The following is a 27,260-nucleotide window of genomic DNA, read 5'->3' as shown; positions in this document are numbered from 1 at the left end:
CACAGCCAGGACTGTTGCCTCTCGAAGTGCGACTCAAGCCCTTGCTGTTGCCGTTTTGGGCGCAGTACAACCGGACCCGTCATCTTAGGAAGAAGGCTGCCTAAAGTTCCGCAGCTAAAAAAAAATTGAAATAAGATTTTACGAAGTAACAGACGCTCACCACCGGGAGGCAGTGTTTATCCATTATCCCTGAAGAGTCGATGTCGGATAAATCGAGTACCACGAGTCAAAAACAGACGGTGTCGTTTTCAGCAAGGCACGCAAACTGATATTAATCCAGTGCGACTGTAATTGTCTGAAGGATATTGCAATGCAGATGTTATTCTAATTGTTGTTATTATAGATGCATAGCCAAGTGGAATAAATACAACTGCTGCAGGAAATCTCCGGATCCGTCGGTGAGTGTTGTCGGCGAGGAGTGGTTTTGAACGAGAGTGTTGCCTGGTGATGTTGTTCCCTGGTGATGTTGCCACATCAGGAATGAGCATTTCTGGGGGCCGAGATATCGTGGCTCAGCCTGCCGTGAAGATTGAGAAGATCTTCCCTGGTGGAGCTGCGGCCGAGTGCCATCTGTTACAAGTGAGAAGCTCCCACGTGTCCTCCAACTCACACATCCATCTCTACATTATAAGGTCCCGATCTTTACACACAAAGTGCTCTTCGCAAATTAATCACAATACCCTGCTGAACTCGTCAAGGAGCATAAACCATCACGCAAACTCCGGTCATCCTCGCAGCAGCGGCTTTTGACGAGCCATCGAGCAAAGACGGTCACTGCATCGCTCGCAGATGCACTTTTGCGGCCATCTGCTCTCCAACACACCGGTGTGCTGTGCTAGTAACGAATTGGCATGTTCTGTTTAGGTGACAAAACTTAATAAATGGCCGTGTCGGGTGGTGGCAGGTTTAACGACACATATTTACGCAATCTTACCCAAAATACCTATATTATTGATGATATTGGTCGCGAAAGTTTACGTGTTCATCTTCCGATATTCGGAAGCCACGGGGAAGTATGCACGTTTAAATCAAGATTGAAACTATTTATTTAGAACTGTTTTTTGTTGTTTAGTTTGTTGTCCTTACCACGCACGGTTGGCTACATACGGTGCGAAAGAAATTCAACATGCATACATCAATTGAGGTCTTAGCTTCGGGTTCAGATGTCGACAGTCAATGGATGCCAGCACTTCCCATTGGCTCTCGTGATGTTCCCTATGCTGAACTGGGTCCACTCGTTAATGTGGTGTCCACCACCATGTCCGTCTCTGTCGCCCTCCTGCCCTCCTGCCCACACATCTTCTAAATCCAACGTCCTTCTCTGGGCACACGATTAATTCCAGCGCGTTCGTCATTACTCTCGTTCACCCCACACGTGGCACATAATGATTGTTTACGTTGCATAAGACACCGCAGTAAACATGCCAACGTTGGCCATGTTTACTGGGGCAACACTTATCCTGCACAAAGCTTTGCTTTGCTTTGTACAGGACACAAAACACGCTCTCAAGTTGTCTATCACTGTACATTGTCTCGGGATAAAATGCACAATTTATTAACAGGGGGCAGCCCGTGAAATGATAACCCATTCACCCTTTGCGATCTGAAAATATCGACAAAAAAAGCCTTGGGCACTGTGTTGTAAATGGAGTGCTCTTGCCAGTAACATCTGGCGATCCAGTCGTACTTGTTTAATAAGCCCGACTCCAAGAGTACATGTTGATATGCTTGAAGGTTAAAAGCGGTCAAGAGTTTGCTTGCTTAAACAAATGCTGCTGGATAAAAATTGGAACGGAAACCCCACGGGGGTGGTGAAATGATTTAACATTTTCATTTGGGGAGATAAAATAACATGTTGAAATTATTTATTTAACTGCCCACAACGTTTCGCGACAGCTTATCGAGTTCTTATACCAGCGATTTACTTTTTACTATAGATGTTCTTGTTTTAAACAACAACAACAAACAATGGCAATGGAGTAAGGAATCCAGCTGTGTTTACAGCCCAGGCTATTACTGCAATAACACAAACCGTCGTAAACATTTTTCTGCCCTTCACATTGCCAAGGGTCACCTGGAGCTGCAAAATATCAACTGCTTCCTCGAGCCCGTGCCACTGTTGTTTGCATTGTGTCACCCAGCACGGCGGGAGTGACGAGATGCATAATTAATGCCCCCAGCCACCACGAGTGCTCCAGCAGCGGCGCTGCCCCTGTGCCGTTAAACATTCATGCCCTTTCTTCTTCTTCTTCCGATCAGCGCACAAGGGGGGGTTGCCACCTGTCCTGGTTGTTTGCCAGCTCCTCTTTTTCGATGCAGCGAATCCTGGGGGAATCTCTTGGGTCTTCCCGGGACGTTCTTCACGTTCTTCACGTTCTTCTCCTTCTCCTTCATCTTGTGTATGATGGAACTATGGCCCAGGAGCTAAATGCCAATGTCGAGGTCCGATAGCCACGAGAGGAACATAAAGCATCGCGCAAACTCCGGTCATCCTCGCAGCGGATTTCGGCTGCCCATCGAACAAAGACGGTCGCTGCGTCACACGCTCTCATATGCACTTCTGCGGCGGTCTGTGACACTCTTCCTTCACATATTAGGGAGCAACTGGACGCTGTCGCCTCGACAGACCTGGTTTTCACCTGAGGACGGCTGCTTGCGTTGTGGCCGAAACGTCGTGAGAATTATTTTATTATGTTTTACTTTTATTATTTTATTACTTACCGAAAAAACCAAGAAGATGAATCCCTGCAGTCACGAAAGCTTTAAATCGAAATTCAACTGGAGCTGTGCACTTTTAAGTGACGATTGAGAACTAATGTCTTTAAAACTGCCTTTTTGTGGTTAGTTTGTTGTCCTTCCCCCCGCACCTCCGATTATAATCAAGGTTGGCTGCGTACGGTGCGAAAGAAGTTCAACATACACACAGAGGGCTTCAGCGGATAGTGTTGGTGTAGTTTTGCTCTTGCAAAGGCCTGACTCGGGTGAGCTGGCTTAAGGCCATGTGCTTAACTTGAGCCGGCTCTGAGCATGGTCCCAGGCACGCTTCACGTGTAAATCCACCAGGCCTGTAAATAAGATTTTGCGAAAAAACAATTCCTGGTAGGAAGCTTTCATGACTGCAGGAATCCATACTCTTTTGTTCTTTCGGTAAAGCCACGTAGGTAGAAAATTTTATAGTGACTTACCGAAAGAACCAAAGAGTATCAATTCCTTGTAGTCAAACATTCATCTCACAAAATCCCAATTTTTTCTTTTTTACACAAAGCATGTGCAGGTACCACTCGGTTGAGAGAGTCATTTCGCGTGCCATTAGCACATTTTAATGTGTTGACTGGCATAGTATTTATTATGTGCGTCCACAAAGATACACAGAGTCCATGTTCACAAAGCAATTTAAATAATTGGGGGATATAAAAGCTCTGTGATGATGCTGCAGTTGAGATGCGGATCAAAAAAATCCTGCTAATGGAGTTTACGCCCACTCAGGAGCAAGTCACGGGCTAATTTGATCAGTTGTGGCACTGAACACGCATGAAATTATGCATTTTTTTAATTGTTGTTGTTCACATGGACTATGTTTACATTTCTGTGCCATATGATTTGGTTCTCTCTGGCGTGACGATTAGGCAAGTGACATCGATTCTCAAGCTCACAAACCCTGTATCGTCGAATAGATTATTTACAATGAATACAAATGCTATAACAATGTTACATATGAGCTCATCGATAAAGATGTACAGGTGAGACAAAAAACTAAAACAATGAGAATTTTGTTTTATGGAACTACTGTACAAGTGTACATTGATTCTTCGGGGGCAAATATTACAGCCACAGTGATTGTGATGTGTTGACTATAATATCAAATTATATGGGAAATGTTCTGAACATATTTCACCACGCCGGCCAGTGCATATTGGGTGAAGGGGGGACGCATGACCAGTTGAGATATGACTTGCCGTCGATGTTACGACCACCGTCGGGAATTCAACTCAGGAAGCCGGATTCAGAGCGCAGTACGCAAAGCACGACGCGGCAACTCAACCCCGCCATGGGCTATACAGAGGAGAAATATCGGGGTTACATAAGAAACACAAATCATACTTGAAGCACTACCAAGAAGACCACATGGACATTGGCAGGCTAGTGGAGAGGACATTCAAGTAAATGAGCAGGGCGGTGTTGAGTTATTCACGTGGGGGACGCACGTTTGGCACGATGGATTGCGTATGCACGCAATTGGGAGCAATTCTAGTTGTCAGATATGTGACGTAGCAGGACATCAGGCAACACAAATCAGTGCATGGGGGATTGACACCCTCTTCCATTTGTTCCCGACATTTAATTTGCACACGTTCTCAGGGCAGCATCTAATGTACATGGTGTCTATAAAGGTATCATCCATTATCAAATAATTTTAATGATGTCAGTTTGAGCTCGGTTGATAAAACTCGACACTCACTCGCACATTGGCAGTGTGAAGAATTTATCCAAAGAGTTAAATCATCCTAATATCCTCATATCCGCGACGGTGTTGGCGAGACACAACTCAAGATAAAACAAAATTATTCAGGCGTAAACCAACAATCTGCGATTGTCACGGGTGGCTGCTGCTACGTGACGCTCACAATCGCCGACCTTTTCTGTTTAAACAGTTTAATTACCCAAGAAGCACTCGGCCAACTTTTTTCACACTTCAAACTGCTAATAATAATAGTCTGAGAATGGACACCTCTATGGACACCTTGTAAAATGGTTGTAAAGGTGCAGCCCAGTAATTGCTTGGCCCTCGCCACTGCTTCGGAAGGGCCTTCACAAGAGGAATCTCGTCGCAAGGCCCGCGGGGCCACTGGCGGCCCCTGTCGGCCTTCAGTGCGGCCCCCGACAATGCACAACGAGTGAAAACGCCCCTTGCAGGCAGTGTGGCGGCCCTCACACTGATCATGTCTTGTGGTCGAAAGTAGAGCCCCCTCTGCAAATTCGTGAAGAACACTGCTAGAAAGTGCCCCTCTAGAGAGTATTTTACCCTCTTCCACACAGATCAGACGTCTCGGTAGAAGTAGGAGTGCAATCACTTTACCCCAACACATGTGACCTGTATCAGAATCGGTTTTTATCATTTCTGGCAATAAAACAGCTGTGTTAATGTTTTAAAACACCAAAGAGAAACCGTTTTAGCAAGAAATCATGTTTGCATTAACCACATATACTTGTGGTGAACATGCAAACAAAAAATAACGTGCTCTGGTATTATATGGCATTGTCTTAGAGACAGATTTCTTTAGAGGCCCGTCTCAAACAGTGTTAGACCCGAGGACGTCGAGGGGGATTTGAGACACTTGGCCTATTATTTAATCTGCCGTACCAGGAGATCGAATCAACCTCTGGATTGCAAGTCCATCGTGCTAACCGTCACACGATGGCAGTATCCCAACTCGGGAGAGTAACAGTAGAATACACTTTAACCAGAGTGATATTTGTCTGGAAGTGGCTAAGCGGTGGAAAATTTGTCATCAATTCGTGCCGTGTTGTGATTTGGTCTTTCAGATTTTCCTGCATTAAAAACTTGGAAGGTGCACCCACGGAAAATACTTTGGCCGTTATTAAAATTAAAACATTGCATACATACAGTGCTGTATTACCTTACCGGTTTATATTACTTTTCCTAAACACATTACCATGTTTATGCAAAAAAATACATAAATTCAAACCCACATTTCACTAGACAGCATTGGGCAACGTCACCAACTCACACCAGCATGGTGAAGTATGGTAAAAACCCTCGTGACTGATGCTGCGTGGAGAGGCTTTCATCCAGCGGTGGAGTGAAAAGGGCTATACATATGCAAGTGTGTAATCTCCAAATAAGTATCTGCCTGAGCTCAAGTATGCACTCCACTACCAGTGATTACATTTAAAAACTGGTTGTTGTTATTATTACGCAGCAGTGGTGTGGCTACCGAGATTCTAGGCGGCACAACTGCACTGGAGTCCACGTGCCAGAAGGGCCCAGGTTCTCCGCTATGAAGGCGGTGCTGAGAAATTGGGACAGGCGTCCGCTATTTCATTTCTTGCACCCAGGGAGCCTTGCCAATCACACGACGCCACCGTTATGCAGCGTAACATTCCGAGGACGTGTTGGGGAACGTGTGTTTCCCGATGAGTGTTGGCAACATCGTGGTTAGTGTGCACTGCACTTGAACCCCAATTTCCTCCAAGTTTAATTACCGCTCGTGGCCAACCGTAAGTGGCAATTATCTGAAACAGTCTTGGGCCTCCCCTAGGTGGACTCGGCCTCGAATGAATACCCGTCGAGGTGTGTGCGAACATCAGCACTGCGGAGACCAAGGCAGCCTACAGCCATGGCTCTGGCCAACACCGCCGGCTTTCACGTGCCATTCCGGGCCCTTGATAGGCGCTCGCTTTACAGCACATTCCCCCTACAGCCTGTCCAGGTGGTTTGGTGGTTTGGGGGGTGGAAAAGGTGGTGGTTGGATCTCTTCTTGTCTTCCGACTGTAACGTCGACGGTGGCCCCGTGGCGTACGGCGCTGTGCGTTTCTCTCTCTCTCCCTGCGCCCCCCGTCCTTTCAGCCCGGGGTCGAGCTCATCTCGGCGGACGGCGTGAGCCTGCGCAGCGCCAGCCACTGCGAGGCCGTGGGTACCATCCGCGCCGCCTTCCGCAACAAAGCGCGGGAGCCCATGGCACTGGTGATCAGGTGGCCCGGGCAAGCGGCCCTCTGAGATTGACGGGACACTTTTGAGTGCAGGAGAAAGAATATATTTGTTTTTTAAAGTCACGCTTTGTACGTGACTCTTTCAAACGGAGACAAAGGCGCCGTGGGTCGAGAGAGAAGAATCATCTACTTACGATGTGGGAGAAGAGGAAAACAAATCATGGCAATGTGAGGTCATCTGAACCCGCGTACTTGTTTTAAAATGCTTCACAAGGTGTTGAAGATCGAGAAAAATGAAACTTTCTGACATCGTTTTAAAACTACCCTGTATTTGCAATGTGTGGAAAAGGATTCTAAACAACACATGTGCAACTCGGAGTTGGTATAGCATTATCTGTCTCAAATATAGAATAACAATTGGTACCAACTCATGTCACGAGTAAATATTTAGAACATGACATCAACTACAGCAAAGCCAGGCAAGTATTAGTGAGATACATTGTGTACAGTGCAGTAATCTTATCGGAGGTCAAATGGAATATTTATGGACCTATAAAGTTTATGGCAGCACGTTTACAAGAAAAGTCAGTACTTTATGGAAATGTACACATAAGTTGTTTATTGCTGTCATGGCAATCGGACATTTGCCCTCGAAGACAATGGATTGTTGTTTGTGGGATTTTATTCTATTAACTTTTTGATGGATCCACCTAAGATTGTGGCCAGGATGAGGCCTACAATAATTGTGGTTGAGTAATAATTAAACAAATCACCCTCCATTCCCTATCTCTAGATACAAACGTTAATACATTTAATGTATCAACCTTTTAACCTTCCACGCTTATGTTAACCAGCAGAATTTTTTCAAGCTGGACTGGTTTCGCTCTGCTTGGGCTCATCAGCAAAGTCAGGCGTGCTTGGCAAATACTGCTACGTCATGGTTCATCGGTACAAACAATAACCCCAATGTAAAATACAATCCACTAGAGCGCTAATTGAGAATTCATATAATGGCTGTGAGTTACTGACAATGCTTGGCACTCAGCACTTTAAAAACTGGAAAATGAATGAATGAATCAGCGAATGTTATATTTACTGTTGCATTATTGCAATTGTATATTTGGAATGGAGAGTTTTTTTTTTTGCTTTAGATAATGAGAGGTTTGACAAACGTGTACCCTGTACACTCTTGATGGTAACAGGCAGATTGAGGCACTTGGAAGTTGAAGGCTGTGATTTTGAAAATGGCAATGCGTCTGATGACTGTAATAAAGATGCCAAGTGTGTTTCCATTTAACCGTGATGGCTCCCCTTCTTTGCCGCAATAAGACGACCAGCCATTTGCCTCGGGGTGGATTTTCTCACATTTAGGTTGCTCTTTAAGACCTGGACAAAAAAAAAAACTCATTGTTAAATGTTCTCCTTGAAACCCACGACTACTTATAAATAATGAAGTGTAATTCAGGTATATTTAGACTTGCCCTTTGGAAGGGGAGCAATGCCAATGCTTCAGATGTATGTCTATATCAAGCGTTTATAAATGCTGTTTAAAATCGAAATAATTGTGTAATTAAAATAGAAAAATCACACCATCTGGTCACATTTATTAAAATTAACAAGCTGCCAAAAATCAGCCATGTTTGTTTCTAACAAAACTCTATAAACACATTCAATGAGGTTGTGTTGTCATACACGTTGATGATTAAAACCCAGATGATGCCTCGTCATCAGCTGAAGTTGTGAATTACGGTCACGTAGATGCGCAGCTACATCTGTGCAGCTACATCTGTGCAGCTCATCATCCACTTCACCAACATGCTAGTTAGTGCATGTTGGTGAAGGGCACCTAGGGGAGCACTTCGACAATGTATTTTTCTGCACTGCCCTTTGCTGACCACCGTCTCGCCACGCAGCCACGCTGTTACGCACGGTGGTCACCAATCCAAGCACGATGCAGGTTCAACCGTGCTCAGCTTCGAACAAGATGGGACACATTCCGGGTGAATTGGTCACAGGCATACTGCATACACACGATATTAAATGGGTATGGCAACATACCTTCAATTCGGCACGGAGGTTTTGACAACCAATATGATTCACAATGGATTTTATGGGTTAGGTAATGCACATTAAATTTAATTGGGTTATTACCTTGTGCCGCCACTCGTTAAACAAATTCAGATACAGAATGGGAGCATTGGTGCAGCGGTTCACGAACTCCCCTCAGCGGCAACCCACGCTGGCCAATGTGACGTGTGGTGAAAATAACCCCCATGACCGAGATGGCACTAGACCATACCGCGCCTCTCCTGTCTAAAGCTATGTGGGGGGGGGGGGGCTGATTGCCCCCACCCGTTCCCTCTATTCCAATTCGTTAGCGGCACTGCGCATTTATTCCCTTTCGGCGGTGCGGGGTGCGGCCAGACTTTACTGCCCGAGTTGCGGGGGGCTGGGGGTCAATCGTTGGATTTCAAAATCCCACCCCCCCACCCCTCGTTTCAGTTGGGACGCACTTAGCATTGTGTCACGTAAATGGTGGAGGTAGCAGAGAGAGAGAGAGACGTGAGAGAGACGAGGCACTTGGCACACTGTACGTTACTTAGTCGAGATACAATATAGGGCTCCGTTAGAATAATGCACGTGATGGGAATGATGGGTCCGACATTTATCGGGCGGCAATCGCCGCGTGACAGATTAGAACCACTTAAAGTAATGGACGAAAGTGTGGTGGGGTTTTTTTTTCTCTCGCTCTCTTTCTCTCTCCACAATTTCTGATTACATTTCATGATATAGTAAAGGCTCCTGTGTATGCATTACTTTATTTTCAACATTATTGTGTGTTTCCCCCCCCCCCCCCAACCCCAGCAAGAGGCTGGAGTGTGCCTGTTCCCCGCTTTGTCATATATTGCTGACTGTGTTTGAGGTTGTATAACAACGAGCGGAGCGCCGGGTGGCTAAAGCACAGCAAGTTGGCACAGTAGGGGGCACAGGTGGTGCATCGGCCAGTCATCTCGGTCATCTCGGTCAGTCGACCCGTGGCACCTGCTGGGTCTGCCCCGTGACCTCCTGCCAGCGGGCTTTCGACACTTCACGTGGCCTCAAGGTGCACTTGGCCTGGCACAAGCATCGTGGTGACGTCACCGCCACTTAGTGGCGAATGGCGGTTGTTGTTGTTGTTATAAGGGTCCTACAGAAATACCGTTATAAGGCTCATTCATATAGGTGGTGATTTCAAGGGGAAGCATGGACCAAAAGATTATTTTTGTTGTATTAAATTCTGTATTATTACTACAAGAACCAATGTATTCTAAAGAGGAAGCGTAAATACCGTATATCGTAATGCGAAGTTATTTGGTATATTGGTGTACAATAATTGACACTGTATATTATGTACATTGAGATTGCTTTACATGATCGACTTACCTCAAACCTCAGACTTGTTGTGATATTCCAACCAGCATCTCCAGAATCTCCAAAGCGTATGCAGTAATGCTCGATGATAAGTGCTCATCATCATTATCAGCCTTGGGCAGTCTATTTTTGAAGGCCTCCCCCAAAGCCACCACCATCTCTCACGCTCCTGTGATGTAACAATCCACATGGCAGCTGCACACGAGTTGCTTTCATCGTCCTCTCGGCTCCGTCCCATTACTTTGCCACCATGGTCACCAATCTTTGACGATCGACCATCATCTGTTCTAGCGACGCGTTCGGCCCAAGTCCACTTACTTTACTTAGCGGTCTGAATGATGCCAGGTTCGGTGGATCACACACAAATGTTGTGAAACTTCCTTTTCATGGGTGTTGCAGTGCCATGCTCTGGCTTGCCAGGAAAAGGGGGATACGGCAAATGTGAACTAATCCCCATCTTTTGATTTAAAGCTTTCGTGACTGCAGGGATTCATCTTCTTGGTTCTTTCGGTAAAGTCACGTAGAAGGGAAGTAATAAAATAATAAAAATAAAACATAATAAAATTATTTTATTATTATGTTTTAAAATTATTTTATTATGTTTTATTTTTATTATTTTATTACTTCCCTTCTACGTGATAATAAAAATAAAACATAATAAAATAATTGTATTATGTTTTATTTTTATTATTTTGTTACTTCCCTTCTACGTGAAGAACCAAGAAGATGAATCCCCATCTGTATCAATCTGTACGAGATAGGGTATTGCCCCCTCGCATGTCTGGGTTTTCACCGGGTGTTCGGATGGCCTCCCACGTGTATAAACACATTAACTGGTTAAAAACATCTTATTATATAGAGAACCACAGAGCTTTGGCAATTGTTGGTGTTGGCTCACCGCCTGGATGCGCTTTCCATTGCCGTTCCTCACGCCTCCCTGCGTTACGAATTGTAAAACTTTGTGAGATGTATTTTGCATGAATGATGCAATATAAAACTAAAACATTGTATTATCATCATCTCATCTAGCGACGTGTTCTCTCCAAGTCAACTTGTTTTCCTTCTTAGCAGACTGAATGATGCCATGAACAAAATACCTCTACGGGTGTCGCAATATTGCACAAGGTATAATTTTTCATGACAAAATGTCCATATTAAAAAGAAGGCAAGTGACAGGGTTGTTCAGGACGCTGGGATGCACAAGATGTTTTCATATTGCAGCAGCTAAATGCCATTATTATTATTCTGTCAAAATCCTGCACAATTCGAGGCATAAGCAGGGTAGCTGCTCATAACGGAGGCCCTGTTGGTTGCAATGAATTACACACTTACATTTTATACATGAGAACGTTATGAGGCAGACTGGAAGGCTTGTTTACAAGAATGCCCCTAATTGTTTTCAGGAAATGAGGACTTTTTTGTGCCAAGTTAATGTGACCACGAGGCCCTGATAGCAGAGCACACAGCAGTCCCGATTGTGAGGCTGCTATTAGATTCTTTTTTTAATTCGGGTGTGCGTGCCATTTAACGACGGGCAGGAAACATTAAATCGCACGAGAGCACTGCCGAGTGGTGAAAAATTACACGATTTCGGCGGATAATTTAAGGGGATAAATGCGGTAGCGAACCATCTAATATTTAAAAAAAAACCACATTCATCCATCATCAGCCATAATCACCGCTGCTGGATGCAGGCATCCCCAACGCCGTTGGCTCTCATTTCACAAACGCTTGAGGAATCATTTACAGCTCTTAGAAAATGCAGTGCTGGATCAAGAAGGAATCTCCAACCCCGTGTCACCATTGTTTGACCATGTTGCATGTGGAGGTGCTGTCTTCCGAGTGGCTAAGATTAACACAAATAATGAGTCTGTCTTAAAACGAACTACTTAATGATTTAGACGCATGCACACCCACTTTGTCACAAGCATAATGAACACCAATGACACTCCACTTGCCTGCAGCGGCCCTATGATTACCGTGTTTAGGATGAGTCACAAATCTACCTAAGCAGACCTGCACATTATGACGATTTTAATTTCTACCCGACTTCCATTCCTCCCACACTAATGGGCCAATTTTTTTTTGCTTTGTGATGAATAGGCAATGTCTCATTTGTGAGGGCTTAATTATAAAGCAGCATACATGCCCTGCCATTCCTAACCACAGTTTCCGTTTTCCCCCCCTTTTGTCAATCCACTCCTGAATGAAGGCCTCCCCACATCACATTCGCCACGGGGGTCGACGATGCTTGACCATGCTCGGTTTTTTTTTAGAAAGCATGTCATGAGTAGTTGATAATACTATGGACTAGCCTGTAATTTAACTGGCCTCGTCTGGTATATCAGCGGGAATACCAGGTGTTGTAGCTGTGGGGCTGTGAGCTATCCCGATGATAGCAGGACAGCAATAAATTTCGATTTAAAGCTTTCGTGACTGCAGGGATTCATCTTCTTGGTTCTTTCGGTAAAGTCACGTAGAAGGGAAGTAATAAAATAATAAAAATAAAACATAATAAAATTATTTTATTATTATGTTTTAAAATTATTTTATTATGTTTTATTTTTATTATTTTATTACTTCCCTTCTACGTGACTTTACCGAAAGAACCAAGAAGAGGACAGCAATACTTTAAATCTGCAGCTTTACCCTGTCTGTGGAGAGAATGTATCTGTGTGGAGCTTTGACCGTTATCCTCTTGTATTCGTGGTGGGGTTTCTTCAAAAATTCCAGTTTCCTTTCACATGCCAAGTAGTCATGAACAATTAAAATTAAAATTAATAAAAGTAAAATAAAATAAAAATCATGACGTTTAGGAGGCAACACAAGCCTCCGTCTTCAGGTGGAACCGTCACAGCACGATTGCTGTATCAAGTGAGAGGAAACGTCATGATTTTTATTTTATTTTACTTTTATTAATTTACATTTTTTTACCTACGTGACTTTACCGAAAAAACCTAAGAATATGAATCCTTGAAGTCACGAAAGCTTCAAATCTAGAGTCATGAACAAATTTGGCCAAACATCCAGATGCAGGAGCACCTGATTAGAAAAGTCTTCAAAAGTCAATGAGAATGTCTGATGTAAAATAAAGGGCAATTTTACCACGGATTATGACAGTATGTTTTTCTTTCGACAACTGCACATGTATATATTTGTTTAATTGTACACAATTACTTCTAATCAGTGTTTGGACATCAGCTTACAATCTTATCGACGATAATGTTGGAGCCAACAACGGCAGTTGGGATAGACGCAACGCACACAACATGCACCACGAGGACGCGAAACTTGCGCGAGTTTAAGTTCACTTAAGTTTATTTACAAAAGGTGTTACGTGTGCAAGCACTCTCTGTCCAGCCATGCAGAGCCAATGTACACATGCCACAGACATCCTGGCTCCAAATATGGAAGCACCAAGTACAAAAATAACATGGCTACACAGTCTGGGCACAATGGCGGCAGCGGTGAAAGGTGTGACACAATAATGCTTGGCAGGTTTGCACTACCCCCCCGTCACACTCGAAGCACACCGCTATAGCAATACTATCGTCGATCCAGCAGCATCAACAGCCTCGTCCGCTATTTCTCTTGCAACGACACCGCAGGGTATGCGTGTGCACACGACGCTCGCAATCGTAGGCAGCGTTGGGAACTCCTTAACGCGGAGAGAGTTGCCGAAACGAACCTCGAAGAGGTCACGAGATGTTGCCTTCGAAAAATGTTGCGAGACAATTTACAGAGCGTTGAGCAGAGTAAACACCGGTGAAAAATCCTTCATACCCACCATGGGGAATAGCTCCTAAATCTGCATCATGTCCTCATCTCAAGAAGTCGCTAGATATGTAGCTTAGTCGTTTCGACAAGCTTTCCACGAGAGAAACCCAACAAGTAGCTAGATCTAGCAACAAAATCGATAAGTTGGCAACACTGAATACAGGCCCCTAGGTTAACGACATCGTATTTATGTACTGTATTTTTATCCTGTTAAGTTTCCTACTTTTGGGATTTTATTTATATTGCATAAACGGTTGTTTTATACGCTGTATTGTGTATATGTATACTATGAGGACATGTGTAATATGGGAAATAGACCAAAAATTCTCAGTAACACAATGTCCTTAATTGAAAATGAAAAAAATTACAGTTGTGGACTATGAAAAGCATCATGTACGACGATCAATTCAACTACAAACGGCGACTTTTAAAACGCTCAGAAGTGTAACATAAGATTGGCAAATTGCTTTGTATTAATTATTGCTAAAATATTAATACTTAAATAAATAAAAAGGGAACACATATTCCAACACGTTGGAAGCCTCAAGGCAGGAGAGATAAACAATTGAACCCACATTTAAACTACAGCTCAGCCTAACACACCAGCTGTTGTCTTAGCCATTTACTATTTGAAACATGGGACAAACATTACGAGTTCTGAGGGCAGTGGTTCTCAACCTGTGTGATGCACCCCCTAGGAGGCCTAGAGGGCGCAGGCTGCGGCGTGGATACCGTGCAGGATGCATCGTGAATGTGGCCGGGGAACGTCAGCGTCACATCACATGATGTGGTAACAAAACACTAATGCAGTATGGGAGTCTGAGGCTGAGGGGGCAGAATAACAAAATGGTTGAGAACCACTGTCATACAAAATGTGTTATGTTTTTACACCCAGTTGCCAATAATTACCAAACTATAAAACCCAAGTAGCCGCAATCACATGACACAGACATTCTACACAATCACCAGCTGGAAACATTCTGTGAGATTTTGGTACGTACACAATATGTAATTTCTGTAGTTAGCCTCGAGTGGACTCTTTTGAAAAATGTTGAGTATGAGGTACTGTATATACCAAATCGAGTCCATATGCAGAGTCCCCCGTGGACTTTGGTGATGAAGCAATTTCTATCGAGTGAAAAACAATAAGCAAACATTTACCGTACAGTGTATATAGCAGTGCACCAAAATGTGTACGACGTCTTTACAGAGCTTTGACTAGGCGAGCCTGAATCCACGGCACTGTAAATGAGCAGCACCACGATATTGAAGGGTGTGAGAATTATGGCCTTCAAAACGCATTTAAAGATATTCACCACTGGCATTTTTAGACGTATTATTTTCACATACAAATGCGAGTGGTCATTAAGCCGCGACAGTCGATGATTATACGAAACACGCTCGAAGCCGCATAAGTACGGCGGGGAAGGATGTCGCACGTTGGACAAGACCGCCGTGTATTCGAGCGAGCAAAGCTAGTCAGTTAACCGTCGAACACGGAGCGCGTCTTCAGCGGGGATTCGGAATTCTTTGGAAACTCGCACATATGGCACCGACGCCAACTTCGTCTCGTTCATCGTGGACACCGTTTGCGGGAACACATGCACATTTACACAACGGTTTGACGTTAATTCGGCAACAATGGGGCAACCATGCAGCACGTAGAAAAAAAGAAACACGCACAAATATTCACATTTTCGTCATGACGGTAGTAGAAACATTAATGTCCACGTAACCTCTAAACGTAGAAAAAGCTACATTACAAACCTACACAAGGACATCTGCGAGGGTTTGACAGCCATCACCAATATATACAAACCGGCGAACTGCTATATGTACACATATAATGGCGGTCATGTGCTTGTACAAACCGAACTAGATGTGCTTATTCCACTGTCTGTTTACAGTAAGTGCAAGCGAACACTGATGAATAAATATTGCCTCGGGTTATGGCAAGAGATAAATACTGTACTGCAGAGAATTAACAAAGTACAAGGACAGACAGATACACACACACGCACGCGGGGGTCAGGAAAGTAATTTTCACAATGAACCATCTGTAGCATTTTGGGGGTAGAATATTCCATCCCCCATCACAGCGGGCATCCCGTTTACCAGGAAGTTGAATTAAATAGTCATCTCACGGACTTTGCAATGTAAATATTTTGCAATGTTAAAAAGAAAACTGGTTTCGGTGTGACAACATTCTGCTCTTGGCCATAAGGTCAATAGAAATCAATCATTAATTAAGGCTCCATTCTTCGTGGTGCACATTTCTCAGGGGCAGAGATGGCGACTGGTCGATTGTCTGTCTGGCGGTAAGCAAACGCGCCAAGTCCCTGCCGTGCAGCACGGCCGTCGAGCGGTGCCGTCAGATTTCAGTCGGAGCCACCGCGGAGACCACGGCGCCGGCAGTCGCCGCGTTCTTGTAAGAAAACTCGCTGTGAGCGTCCACCTCCTCCATGTCCCTGCTCTCCAGCTCGGCCGCCATGCGCCTCACCTCATCCTCCAGCGCGCGGTTCCTCTGGAAGGTCTGCAGGTAGCTCTGCTGCAGCTGCCGCTGGTAGCGGATCACCTTGTCTTTCTCCTCGAGCCACACGCGCCGCTCCTCCTCGAACGCGCCCGCCTGCTCGCCGAGCTTCTCGCGCAGGGCCTCCACCTCCACCTGCATCCTGCTAACATCGCGCCGCAGGCCCTGCAGCCGGCTCTCCGCCTCCGACCCGTCCCCCGCGCTTCCGCTGCGGTCGTCGCCCTCGGGCGGGAGCTCCGTCAGGCCCCGCGTGCCGACGGGTGGCTTCCCTGGCCCCGGTTGCGCTCCGTCGGTCCTGTTTTCCCCACGGTGGTTTTCGGCCTCCTCCGCCTCGCCCTCTTCGTCGTCCTCCTCCTCCTCATCCTCGCGCACCCTTCTGTCTGCGTCGTCAATGCCCCGGCCGCCGGCGGGGGGGGCGGCCGCCACGTCCGCCAGCTTGCGGCGGAGCTCGGCCGCCTGCGCCTCGTTTTGGGCCAGCTTCTCGCGGAGCAGCGCGGCCTCGCTGGCGCGGCGCTGCAGCTCGTTGGCGCACACCTCGAGCTCGGCCGTCTTGGCGTGGAGGCGGGCCTGCAGGGCGCGCGTCTGCTCGTCGCGCGAGGCCAGCTCGGAGCGCGCGTCGCGTGCCTGCGCGCGCACCGCGAGCAGCTCGCCGAGGCGACCCGCCAGCTCCGCCTGGGCCTCCTTGAGCTGCTGCTTGAGCAGGGAGATCTCCCCCGACTTCTGGCACACCTGTGGCACGCCGTCGTCAGAAACACACCGAGGACTCTGAAAATTAAAAATTTTTAAATTCGAGAATGGGGGGGAAATTATATGAGGGACGAACGAAACCCGACAAAAAAAAAGGGGCACACGCGTGGGGGAAGAGACGAACGTGACGAGTCAGGGTTTTCCAATGTGTTTACACCTGAGCTGGACCACGAGAACATACGCAGTCGTATTGTCGCACACCTGGAAATACAGCTATACAATTACCGTAGCTTACCGTAGGTTACAACGTTGGCATGCAAAATCTCTTAACACTCTGATATCCATGATTGAGAAGAGAATGTAAAACATGAAATCGTACTGTGCCCACCCACGCGTGTACACATTGCACATGGGTTTGCCTGTATCTGGATCTGATAAACCCACGCTAATATTGACACTGCCGACACTCATTCCCCTCCACGTAGGCCCCGAGCAAAACATAAAAGGAGCTATGCTCTGGTTAAGGGATACTGGTCGCAGATGGACTCATTGTGTCCTGGATGGAGAGAGCGAAAACAAAGACAAAGATCCTCTCTGTACAGCGCTAACAGACTTTTGGGGCAAGTGCTGTTAGCAAGTAGCACCGATTAAGGCCGGCACGGCACACGAGGGGGTGGGGGGTGGCCAGCACCACACAGAGCAGATGGCAACACTCACTCAAAGTGCGAGTGGTCACAACAACAGTCGTCTCCATGCTAATGGGGTGAATGAAACTCCTTCCATCGCTACAGTATATCTATTATCCATTCCTCCTAAAAATCAATCAGTTCACGTTCCTGTTATCGTGGCCGTCAGCTGCCGCACGACACAAAGCTTTTGCCCGGATAAGTTTTCCTCAATATATTCGTTTTCTTTGTAAGGCAGTGTTACTGAGGAATGTTTCGAGCTGTTTGTCATTTCTGCTTGTGCACCGCTGCCAATGCAGGATCGCCAAATAAAGTGCCCGGGTAAGATGGGTGGCCGATTCGTTGTGGCAAATGTTTTTCTATACTCCCAATCTTCGCACGGACGGACGAGTCACCCAGAAGTGATGTCTACGAAGTGCTGAATGCATCTTATTATCCTCGCCTCTCAAGCTTAAAACTCACCTCTTCTCCATTGCCCATTCTCTTCCTCTTCCCTCCCCCCTCAATACCCCCCCCCCCCATCCACTCCCCTAACCCCAAACTCACCCTACTCTATCGTGGTCACCCATTCCGTATCCCTTGAACATCCCGCACCATCTAAATAATATATTTATACAGCTTTATTTTATTATGTGAAGTGCCTTGAGCTGAAGTGTTCTATAAATATAAAATAAGGAGTCAGCTGGAGGTGATGGCACATTCTTTCCGTTTACGTGTTCATCTGCACTCTGTGTATACATATACTGTGCGGGTCACTCGGGTTATTTGACGAGACTTCATCACACAGGTCAGTGCAAATTGGTGAAGGCGGGGAGCATGAAAGTACAGTATAACGATGAAATGTGCTGCATTCCCTTCGACTGCTTGCCACGTAGCCACGGAAACCCCTGCTCAAGTTTTTTAAGCCTAGTGAGATCGGACGCGTGTCAGCCGATTTGGTCAAACAGACGTTTCACCGTTTGGATGAAGAGGAGCAATCTGTGCGGACACACACACACACGTGACAGGATTCGCACCGAACACGCCCGGAGAAGTGGCGTCTCTCCTTACTCGTACATGCGCGGCCGCTCTTAATGCGGCGGTGCGTTTCGCGATGGCAGCGACGCGTTACGTCGTCGTAGGCAGCAGCGGTGCGTTTCGCCGAACTTCTTTGCGCACCGTACGTAGGCCAACCGTGCTTAAATCGGAGGTGCGGGTACGCGGGTGGCGCAGCTGTGCGTTAACGTCACCTCCCACTTGGTCTCCTCCAGGCGCGGGGCCAGCTCGTTCTGCTGGCGCTGGAACGCGGAGCAGTGCTTCTCCAGCGTCTGGCAGTTCCCCTGCATGCGGGCCACCTCGTCCTGCAGGCGCCCCACCTCCTCCTGCAGCCGGCGCTTCTCCTGCGTCAGCTGGAACACCTGCAGCTGCGCCATGTGCTGCGCCCGCTGAGCCTTCTGCCCGGCCTGGCGCAGGCGTGCCCCGTACGCCTGCCTGCTGGTCCACGAGCGGAAATTGTGGCATTGGGGCGGGGGTGGCGGGGGAGGTGGAGGCAAGGGTCAACAAGGAATGGTCGGGGCGTGAGGCTGGTGGTAGTGTTGGGTGGTAGAGAGACGTACGAGAGGTAGAGGGTGCACGTTTGAGTTGAGATGGACAGTGGCTTTTGGCGAGCGATAGAACAAAGACGGGTACTGCATAGCATCCCTTTCAGATGTGCTTCTGCGGCCGTCTGGAATGCTCTTCCTTCCGATGTTAATAAGCTACTTGCAGCTATGCAATTTTAAATCGAGAAAGAAAACGAATTTCTTTAGATCTGTTGTGTTTGTTGTCCTTCCCCCGTACCTCTGATTAGTACGGTTGGCTACGTACGGTGCAAAAGAAGTTCAACATAGACACACAATAAGAAGAGGGCATGAATATAAAGAAGGTGGCAGAGTGAGCTCGTAAGAATGAAGAGATGTGTGTATGGGAAACAATATGTATGTAAATATAACAAGTTACATAATGTCACACTCATACATTATATGAAAGCAGGGTGAGAAGTGGCATTAAAATAAAAGCATCCTCTACACATACGAATACACAAAGATAAAGATCCCCCGTGTAGCCTGAACAGATTTTTGGGCGAAGTGCTGTTCGCGAACACCTATGAAGGCCGGCACGGCACTGTGCGGGGGTGGGGGGTAAGCAACACCATGCCCTGCCGCCTTTGTATCCGCAGTGGCGATGTTTACACACTGCACCAGGTACTCATTTGAGGCCAAGCCGACCAAGAGGAAGCCCAGGACAGGTTTAGATAATCGTCACCGGTGTTGACCGAATCGAATCCAGGCCACCCCTTATTACCACTGCCTAGAGTATTGAGTTGTTCTTAATCCTTTCGCAGCAGATGTAACTATTGCTGCACACATTTTTTTTTTGCATGTGATCACACAACTTCGTGCGGTAATGGATACATATTAATTAAACCTTTCCTTGATAGTCAGAGCACTACACTATTTTCCAGCTTTTAGGTAATCCGCATCACTTTATAATAGACTGTACTTTCAATTGTGCGGGAGTGATGTTGGAAACAGTGAATATACAAACTTTGACATAACATTCCTATTTGTCATGGTTTTTCTTGCATCATCACATTTTTGGGAGATCCCCAAAGATCCCTATCAGCATGATGTTACATTTTCCTTCTACAAGCATCCTCCCAACATTTTCCAGGCATTGCATCGTTTAGAATTCTGCCTCTACCATATATTGTAAATATATTTTTAACTGTTTTTTCCCCATCAAAACGTTTATCGCACCAAGATGTGGCACGAGCCGTGAGAAGCAAAGACCGGACTTCCAGATGTATGCAGTGAGAGATCTGAAGACATTACAAGGAGATCCATTAAAGGTTTTTTTTGGGTTAGATCGCGTGAATATAAAAGTGTCGTTAAACCTGCCACCGCCCGACACAGCCAATTACTAAGGTTTGTCACGTAAACAGAACATGGCAATTAGTTACTCGTTCAGCACACCAATTAGTTACGAATTACTAATTGGCTGTGCCGGGTGGTGGAGTTTTTATCGACACATTTATAAGCACACGATCTAACCCAAAAAAACCTCTATTATGGATATTGGTCGAGAAAGGCTACTGCGTGTTAAACATTGCAAGGATGTATGGAGGGAGACAAATACAGCATGAGAGAGGTGTGAGAGGAAGAAAGAGGCGAACAGGTTTAGGATAAACAGACAGCATGAAGTGAACTGTGTTCTGGGAAGAAACATTATTCTCTGGTCCATGGTTTTCTCTGGTCCATGATGTTAAATTTCTCTGGAACTCCTGGAGAATCTGGGAATGGGGTTTCGCTGTAATTCTAATGCGAGTGCAATTGAAGTTTCGCTTAAATACACTCACAGCCAAATAAAACCCACCGATTTGCATTACAACTGGATGAACAACATTTCCTGATGCTTATATAGCATAAATAATAATTCTCACCGTTTGAGATAGTTTAAACTTTTTATTTTTTGCGATATAATGCTTTGGCTTTGGTGCATTCAGAACAATAACAAAACGTCAAAACATCCATCAATAACTCTGCCCTGAAAGGAACAAAAAAAGATATGCCATTAGCCAACATTTCAGCCAATGGCCCTTCATCATACCTCTCTGCTTTGTGGTTATTTTGGATAACAAGCCTCATAACACAAGCCCTGATAAGAAAAGCAACCGTCGGTTTAGCAGCCATTGCCGTAAATTCTCCACTACCTACACACATTCCATGTGAAGACAGCGGCAACACAAAGCTGTGCAGTTATTTTTTGTGGGTTATTTAAGTGCCCCCAAGGGTCCAAGCAAATCCAACAAATCAGGAATGACGAAAATTCCATGCCAAAGCCACTGACATGCGAGGCACAAGTTTTAATGAACATCCCTTTTTTAATTGCATCATGCCACCTAATTTATCACTTGCCGACCATATTTTATACGGCGCGGATGAGGCTGCGGAGGCATGTGTGGAGCATGTTCGGGGGCCGCTATTTTGGGCTTCTCTGAATAATATATTTTTTATGACTGCTTCAATGGCCAGATATAAATCGTTACACGGGCGGAAATTCTCAGCCGCGTCATACCTCAGCTCAGCAAGCCTGGCCCTCGACAGCCCTCGGCCCTTGGTATTTGCAGATTTGCAACCCAGAGGAGCCACAATAAAAAAGATATACTACGTGTGAAATGGAAGGATCCCGGACCCAATGGTGCGCTGACCAGACAAAAAATTTAATGAAAAAAATTATTAAGGAAAATAAAATTTTCCTTGGCAGCTATCACCACCCGCAGTCAACGGCTTATAGAGAGAAAAAGTAATGGTGGCGAGGTCATGTGACAGGGTGCCTCAACCAGTAGAGGTTGTGCATTTTCGTGTTTTCTCTGTACACGTAAAAGATTCAGCTACGGGGAACTTGCCAACAACGCGGGAGACAGTGTACCAACCAAACAACGCCAAAAAATCCATTCGCTCAGCGTCGTACCTCAGTTCGGCAAGCTCAGCCTCCGAGGGCCCGGGCCCTCGGTCGTCGCGGGCGTAGGGGACGGTCGGGCCGCCCTCGCCGCCCGCCTGCCGCGTCCACCGCCGCCGGAACTCCTCCTCCACGTCGTACGGGTCGTCGGAGCACGGCGACTGGTCGCACGAGCCCCCCGCCTCGCTGCCGCCAGTGCCCGTCGGCCGCCGTCCCCCCCCTTTGCCGCCGCTGCTGCTGGAGGAGGAGCCGCGGCCGCTGTCCAGCGTGGAGCCGCCGCTGAGCATCCCTGACTGCGCGGGGGGGAGGGGGGGGAGAACCACGACGCGAGCGGGGTGAGCGGACGGACGGGCAAACGGACGAGCGAGCGAGCAGAAGAGGTGCACAGAAGGGCGAGCGTGGCAGCGCACGGGCGAGCTTGGGGTGCGAGGATAAAGTGTGCGCGCTAGCGTGAGCGGACGCGCGCGGCAGACGACTCGCAGAGATGATGCGTGCGCGCTCTTGCAAACGTACATCGGAGAGAACAAATCATGCGGTCATGAGAATGGGTCCACGCGCCTCGTGGTTTTAACAGCTCTGTGAGTGTGTGCGTGTGTGTGCGTGTGCGTGTGTGAAACGCTCGTGAATGCACGAGCATGGATGTGTGTAATTTCCCCAAAAATAGACGAACAAATGGAACAAGAGGCACGTGTGAAACAATTGTCTCTTCCGCTCACGAGCTACGAAAAGCCATGGGATTTACAGTCAGGTGTTATGTGTGGATTTGCAGTACAATGTATTCAGTTGATAAGACATTTTTGAACATTGAATTTCCATTCTGCTAAATATATAAGGCACAATACATCACACAGCCAACTCCGCTCGTTCACAGTCTGGAAAAGCGTGCATTTCATTGTAATACTGCTCGTGATTTTATTGCTACGTACTTAACAGCTCCCCCGATTGTGTTGTTGGGTTTTGTCGCTTGCTGTTCGGACAGTTTACTTTATGTTGTTTAGCCATGTGGGAAATCAAAGAGACCAAAGATAATCCGATTTGCAAGAGTTACTCGGGTCACCAAAATGACGAAAAAAATTAATGCAACAACGTAAAACCAAGTTCAACAACGGGGCAAATAACCAATTAAGTTCCTGAAGCTCTCGGCACGTGCAGGGAAGAAAAACGTAAGACATCATGCCAAACAACATGCAGTACGACCCAAAAACACGTCAGAGAGCAACGAAGAAAGACATTAAACAGTGTGGGAAACAAATCCAATTGTCGCGTGCGTCACAAACCTCAACGGCCGAGGCCTTCCTGCCGGATGAGAGCCCATTGTGGTGGTGATGGGACATCATCGTGGCAGGCGGGGGCGGCTGCAGCGGCGCTCCGCTCGCGATGTGGTCGATGTGCCCCGTCGAGGCACTGATCTTCCCCACGATGTGCTGATGATGATGATGTAGCTGCTGCTGCTGGTGCTGCTGCTGGTGCTGCACCCCCCCGGGCCCTCCCACCACGCACAGCCCGTCCACCCGCCCGATGGCACCGGCCACTCCGGCCCCCACGGACGTGGGCAGACTGGACAGCGAGTTGCGGCCCGAGTCCGAGAGGAGGCACTGTCCCGCAGCAGCCGCGTGCTGGCCCACGTTCTGGTAGAGGCCCTCGGTGGAGCTCCACTTGCTGGGAGGCGCGATCGAGTTGGGCACGGCGCACTTGACCTGCTCCAGCGGGAAGATGCCCTTGAGGGGTCGAGGCCCCGAGGTTTGCGAGGGCCGCTGGGAGCTGCTGCCGCCGCCACCACCACCGCGGGAGGAGCCGCCGCCACCGCCGCCAGACAACGTTGTCGCCGCCGGCTTGAGGGCGATGGGACGGATGAGCTTCTTCTCCACACTCTGAAACAAAATGGGTGGTGGTGGTGGTGGGGGGGGGGGGTAGAGGAGGTACGAGGGATGAAGGCGGAGAAACGAAAACAAATAAATGTCAGAGAAAACAAAAGCAACCTTTGTGTTGCGTGGAAAGACGCTACGCAGTTATTGCCAAAACCTGGGTTAATCTAAAAAGTATGTTTTGCCTAGAGCCTCTCACCGTTATGAATGTCACCGCCTCGTGCGATCCTTCTGAATGCTGACCGATCGGATAAGCGAGTTTTAACTTGCCCCACACCGCCGCGGCCGAGAATTCGGTCATTTCATTGGAATGTGGGCGGCATTGATAAGCCGCGTCAGTGAGGCGGCGGCAGCGTGTGGCCATTGTCTGGGTGACGGGTGACACCTGCAAACGCCCACAGGACTGGCTGTCTCCACAGCGCATTCTGCCCAAAAAGGAACTCGTCCCACTGCAGTGTGAACGCCACAACAACGTTGGCCACTGCAATTAAGACGAACGTTTGGCAAGCAGCCGGGGTGAAACGATTTTAAACGTGACGGTTGTCTTCTGCCCGTGTTAAAGATGTTAATATAACTCTGAGCTAAAGTATTACCGATTCGATTAATTGAGTATTTGTATTTACGATATTTGTACTTACAAATACTTACACATTTTCATTGTTTCTGTGCAGGGTGGTCTTGACAAAAAAATGTATATTCGCAGCCAATGGAATGAGCGAGCGAGCGTCTGTTTCTGCATGTAAGCAATCCATTATTGCTGACAGGCGAGGAAGGAACGCATGCGATGGATGGAATTTATGAAGACGCCCTGAAGAATTTCAATAAGGGCTTGCACAGTAAGTGCAATGGCTTCTTTCACCTCGGTGAATTAGCTTACGTGTGGTTTCGTTCACTAAAAGAAAAACCCAGGAACACCCTGGTGCATGTCCAAAATACGTAGGATGAATAATGAGACAAAGTGACAAATTACCTTTGCATTTATTCCAAAAATAACTAAGAAGAAAACCTGTTTAGCTCACGCTGTGCTTATTTATAAAATAGGAACACGCGGTATTATTATTCATCTTTACTCAGGAAAATGCCCGAAAGCTTCAGTCTTAAATACGTTATATTTATGTAAGTTTTGCTTGCAACGTTACAATTCTTTTTTTTATTCATCAGTAAAAAGGGATGGGGCGGGTGGTGGTACAGTGGTTCGAACTCTGTGATATACATTCAGTGACCCGAGTTTAATTTCCGGCCGTGGCTAATAACATCAGTGACGAGCGATATCTGAATTGAATTGGCATCGGGCATCCGTCATCACCAACCCACACTGACAAATGTGGTGCAGTAAGGTCAAACAACCCCCACGCTTGAAAGGAGAGGGGGGGGGGGCTCCATCCAGCAGTGGCATGAAAAATGGCTGTAAACTACAATTCTTAAATAACTTTGATGTACATTAACACGCATCACGACCACCAGTGCAATCTTCCTTAGTTGTGGTGCATTTGGGTTTTGTTAATGCGGCGGGTGTCTGTGGAGATAAGTTTGGGAAAGGCCCTTCATGATGAATCTGTTGCAAAAAAAATGAAAACCTCAAAATGTACCAGAGCTGCCTTTTTCACAGAAGCTGTCAAGGTGATTTCTAAAAAACATGTTTTTATTATTTTCAGAATACAGTACTCCGCGCTAAAAATAACTTGAATGTTTGTTTATGCAGATGACAAGGATGTTTAACAAGTTAGGGCAGGCCCTCGTCACAAACAGAACAGTGAACTTAAAGTCCTCCACCCTAACGCCTTCGATAAACACATTTCTGAAATGCTATTAGAATTGAATTAAATAACGTACTACTTACTATGAAATTACTCCCAAAACACAATGAGATTGGTTGACTTCACCTCTTGGTTATTTTGCTCAAAGGGACCGTCCATAAATGACGTCACGCGATTTTGGACGATTTTTGACCCACCCTCCATCGGCACACGGCGTCACAAAAAGTCAGACCCCCCTAAAATATGACGTCACAAAGCTCTGCCCCCCGCACCCCAAAATAAGAACATGCTTCAAATCGCTTTAAACTATTGTCATTGTAGTGCGTATTTAATGTGGCGCTGCACTCTGATGTTGTAGGAGATCGTCACAAATGTCTGACCCCCCCCCCCCCATAGGTGCGTGACGTCATTTATGGACGGCCCCCAAAATCTATTGGGACCAGTGTGTAGCACTGTCACCCCCTCTGAGCAAGTGCACATGCTTTAGCACCCATCAGTTTGTTTTTGTTTTTCCTGCAAGGAGATATTTATTATATAATACATCAGAGATCTTATATAATGTAAATATATAATCTGTATCCTGATCTTCATCCACACCATTGGAGAGGGAACGCCGCTGAGGCGAGAGGGAACCACAGACGCGCAATGAAGGCAGCCTGGGGGCAATGAGCCGGTACCAGCAATTGCCAAAGCTCTGCATTCCTCTGTATATTAAGGTGTCATTGGAAAATGAATGAGTCTTCTTGGTTCTTTCGGTAAAGTCACGTAGAATGGAAATAATAAAATAATAAAAATAAAACATCATTAAATAATTCTCACGACGTTTCGGCCACAACGCAAGCAGCCGTCCTCAGGTGGAGAACAGGTCTGTCGAGAAGACAGAGTCTGTTGTTTTATTTTTATAATTTTATTATTTCCATTCTACGTGACTTTACCGAAAGAACCTAGAAGATGAATCCCTGCAGTCACGAAAGCTTTAAATCGAAAATTAATGAGTGTTTAAATGTGGGGGGAAAACTGTAGCATCCGGAAAACCCCATGCGTGCGAGGGGAGAAGCACCAATTCCAAACAGAACAGGCAGTCTGCTGTACTGCCCTCTCCTGGCAAGCCAGAGGATTAGCGCCTCAACGCCGACGGGAAGGGGGCACGATTCATCAATCAATCCTTGCCTCCACAGTGCTGGACAAGAGGTGTGTGCCACGACTGCCCGCCTAAGGTTGCCGTCAAATGTAAGCTCACCAACCATGGACACGAGCATACACATAATAATAACGAGCACTGCCACAGCTGGCGTGGGAGGTGTCACATCAGCGTGACACACACGGACCGTGTCAAGGCTGTGTGACGTAGGTGATGTCACCGCCGTGCACTTGCCCGCCGCCTGTGGGCTAGCCA

At 46.8% G+C, this 27,260-nt stretch overlaps 2 protein-coding genes across 10 annotated transcripts in view; one reads left to right on the top strand and one right to left on the bottom strand.

Moving 5' to 3' along the window:
• LOC133343373 (PDZ domain-containing protein 7-like) overlaps nt 1-7,771 on the top strand; it is a 28,017-nt gene extending 20,246 nt beyond the window's left edge. Inside the window, exons 14-15 of the mRNA XM_061552948.1 lie at nt 479-579; nt 6,590-7,771. Of these exons, the coding sequence (XP_061408932.1) occupies nt 479-579; nt 6,590-6,739 (251 nt within the window). The 3' untranslated portion in view covers nt 6,740-7,771. The remainder of the gene's footprint in view (nt 1-478; nt 580-6,589) is intronic.
• Nucleotides 7,772-13,343: 5,572 nt separating this feature from the next.
• The window catches only part of LOC133343371 (leucine zipper putative tumor suppressor 2 homolog), a 71,121-nt gene continuing 57,204 nt past the window's right edge, over nt 13,344-27,260 (bottom strand). For 8 of the 9 annotated variants that reach the window (XM_061552937.1, XM_061552944.1, XM_061552943.1 and 5 more), the window contains exons 3-6: nt 23,520-24,113; nt 22,255-22,535; nt 18,993-19,236; nt 13,344-17,119 (exon numbers count right to left, since the gene is read on the bottom strand). In XM_061552937.1, coding sequence (XP_061408921.1) covers nt 16,232-17,119; nt 18,993-19,236; nt 22,255-22,535; nt 23,520-24,113 — 2,007 coding nt within the window. In that variant the 3' untranslated portion in view covers nt 13,344-16,231. The remainder of the gene's footprint in view (nt 17,120-18,992; nt 19,237-22,254; nt 22,536-23,519; nt 24,114-27,260) is intronic. The other variant, XM_061552946.1, reaches the window with a different exon arrangement.

Source organism: Lethenteron reissneri, chromosome 17 (assembly GCF_015708825.2).
Source record: "Lethenteron reissneri isolate LAM-NWPU_2019-01 chromosome 17, ASM1570882v1, whole genome shotgun sequence".
NCBI lineage: Eukaryota > Metazoa > Chordata > Hyperoartia > Petromyzontiformes > Petromyzontidae > Lethenteron > Lethenteron reissneri.
The sequence above is the reverse complement of the archived record's forward strand: the minus strand, read 5'-3'. Positions and strand labels throughout refer to the sequence as shown.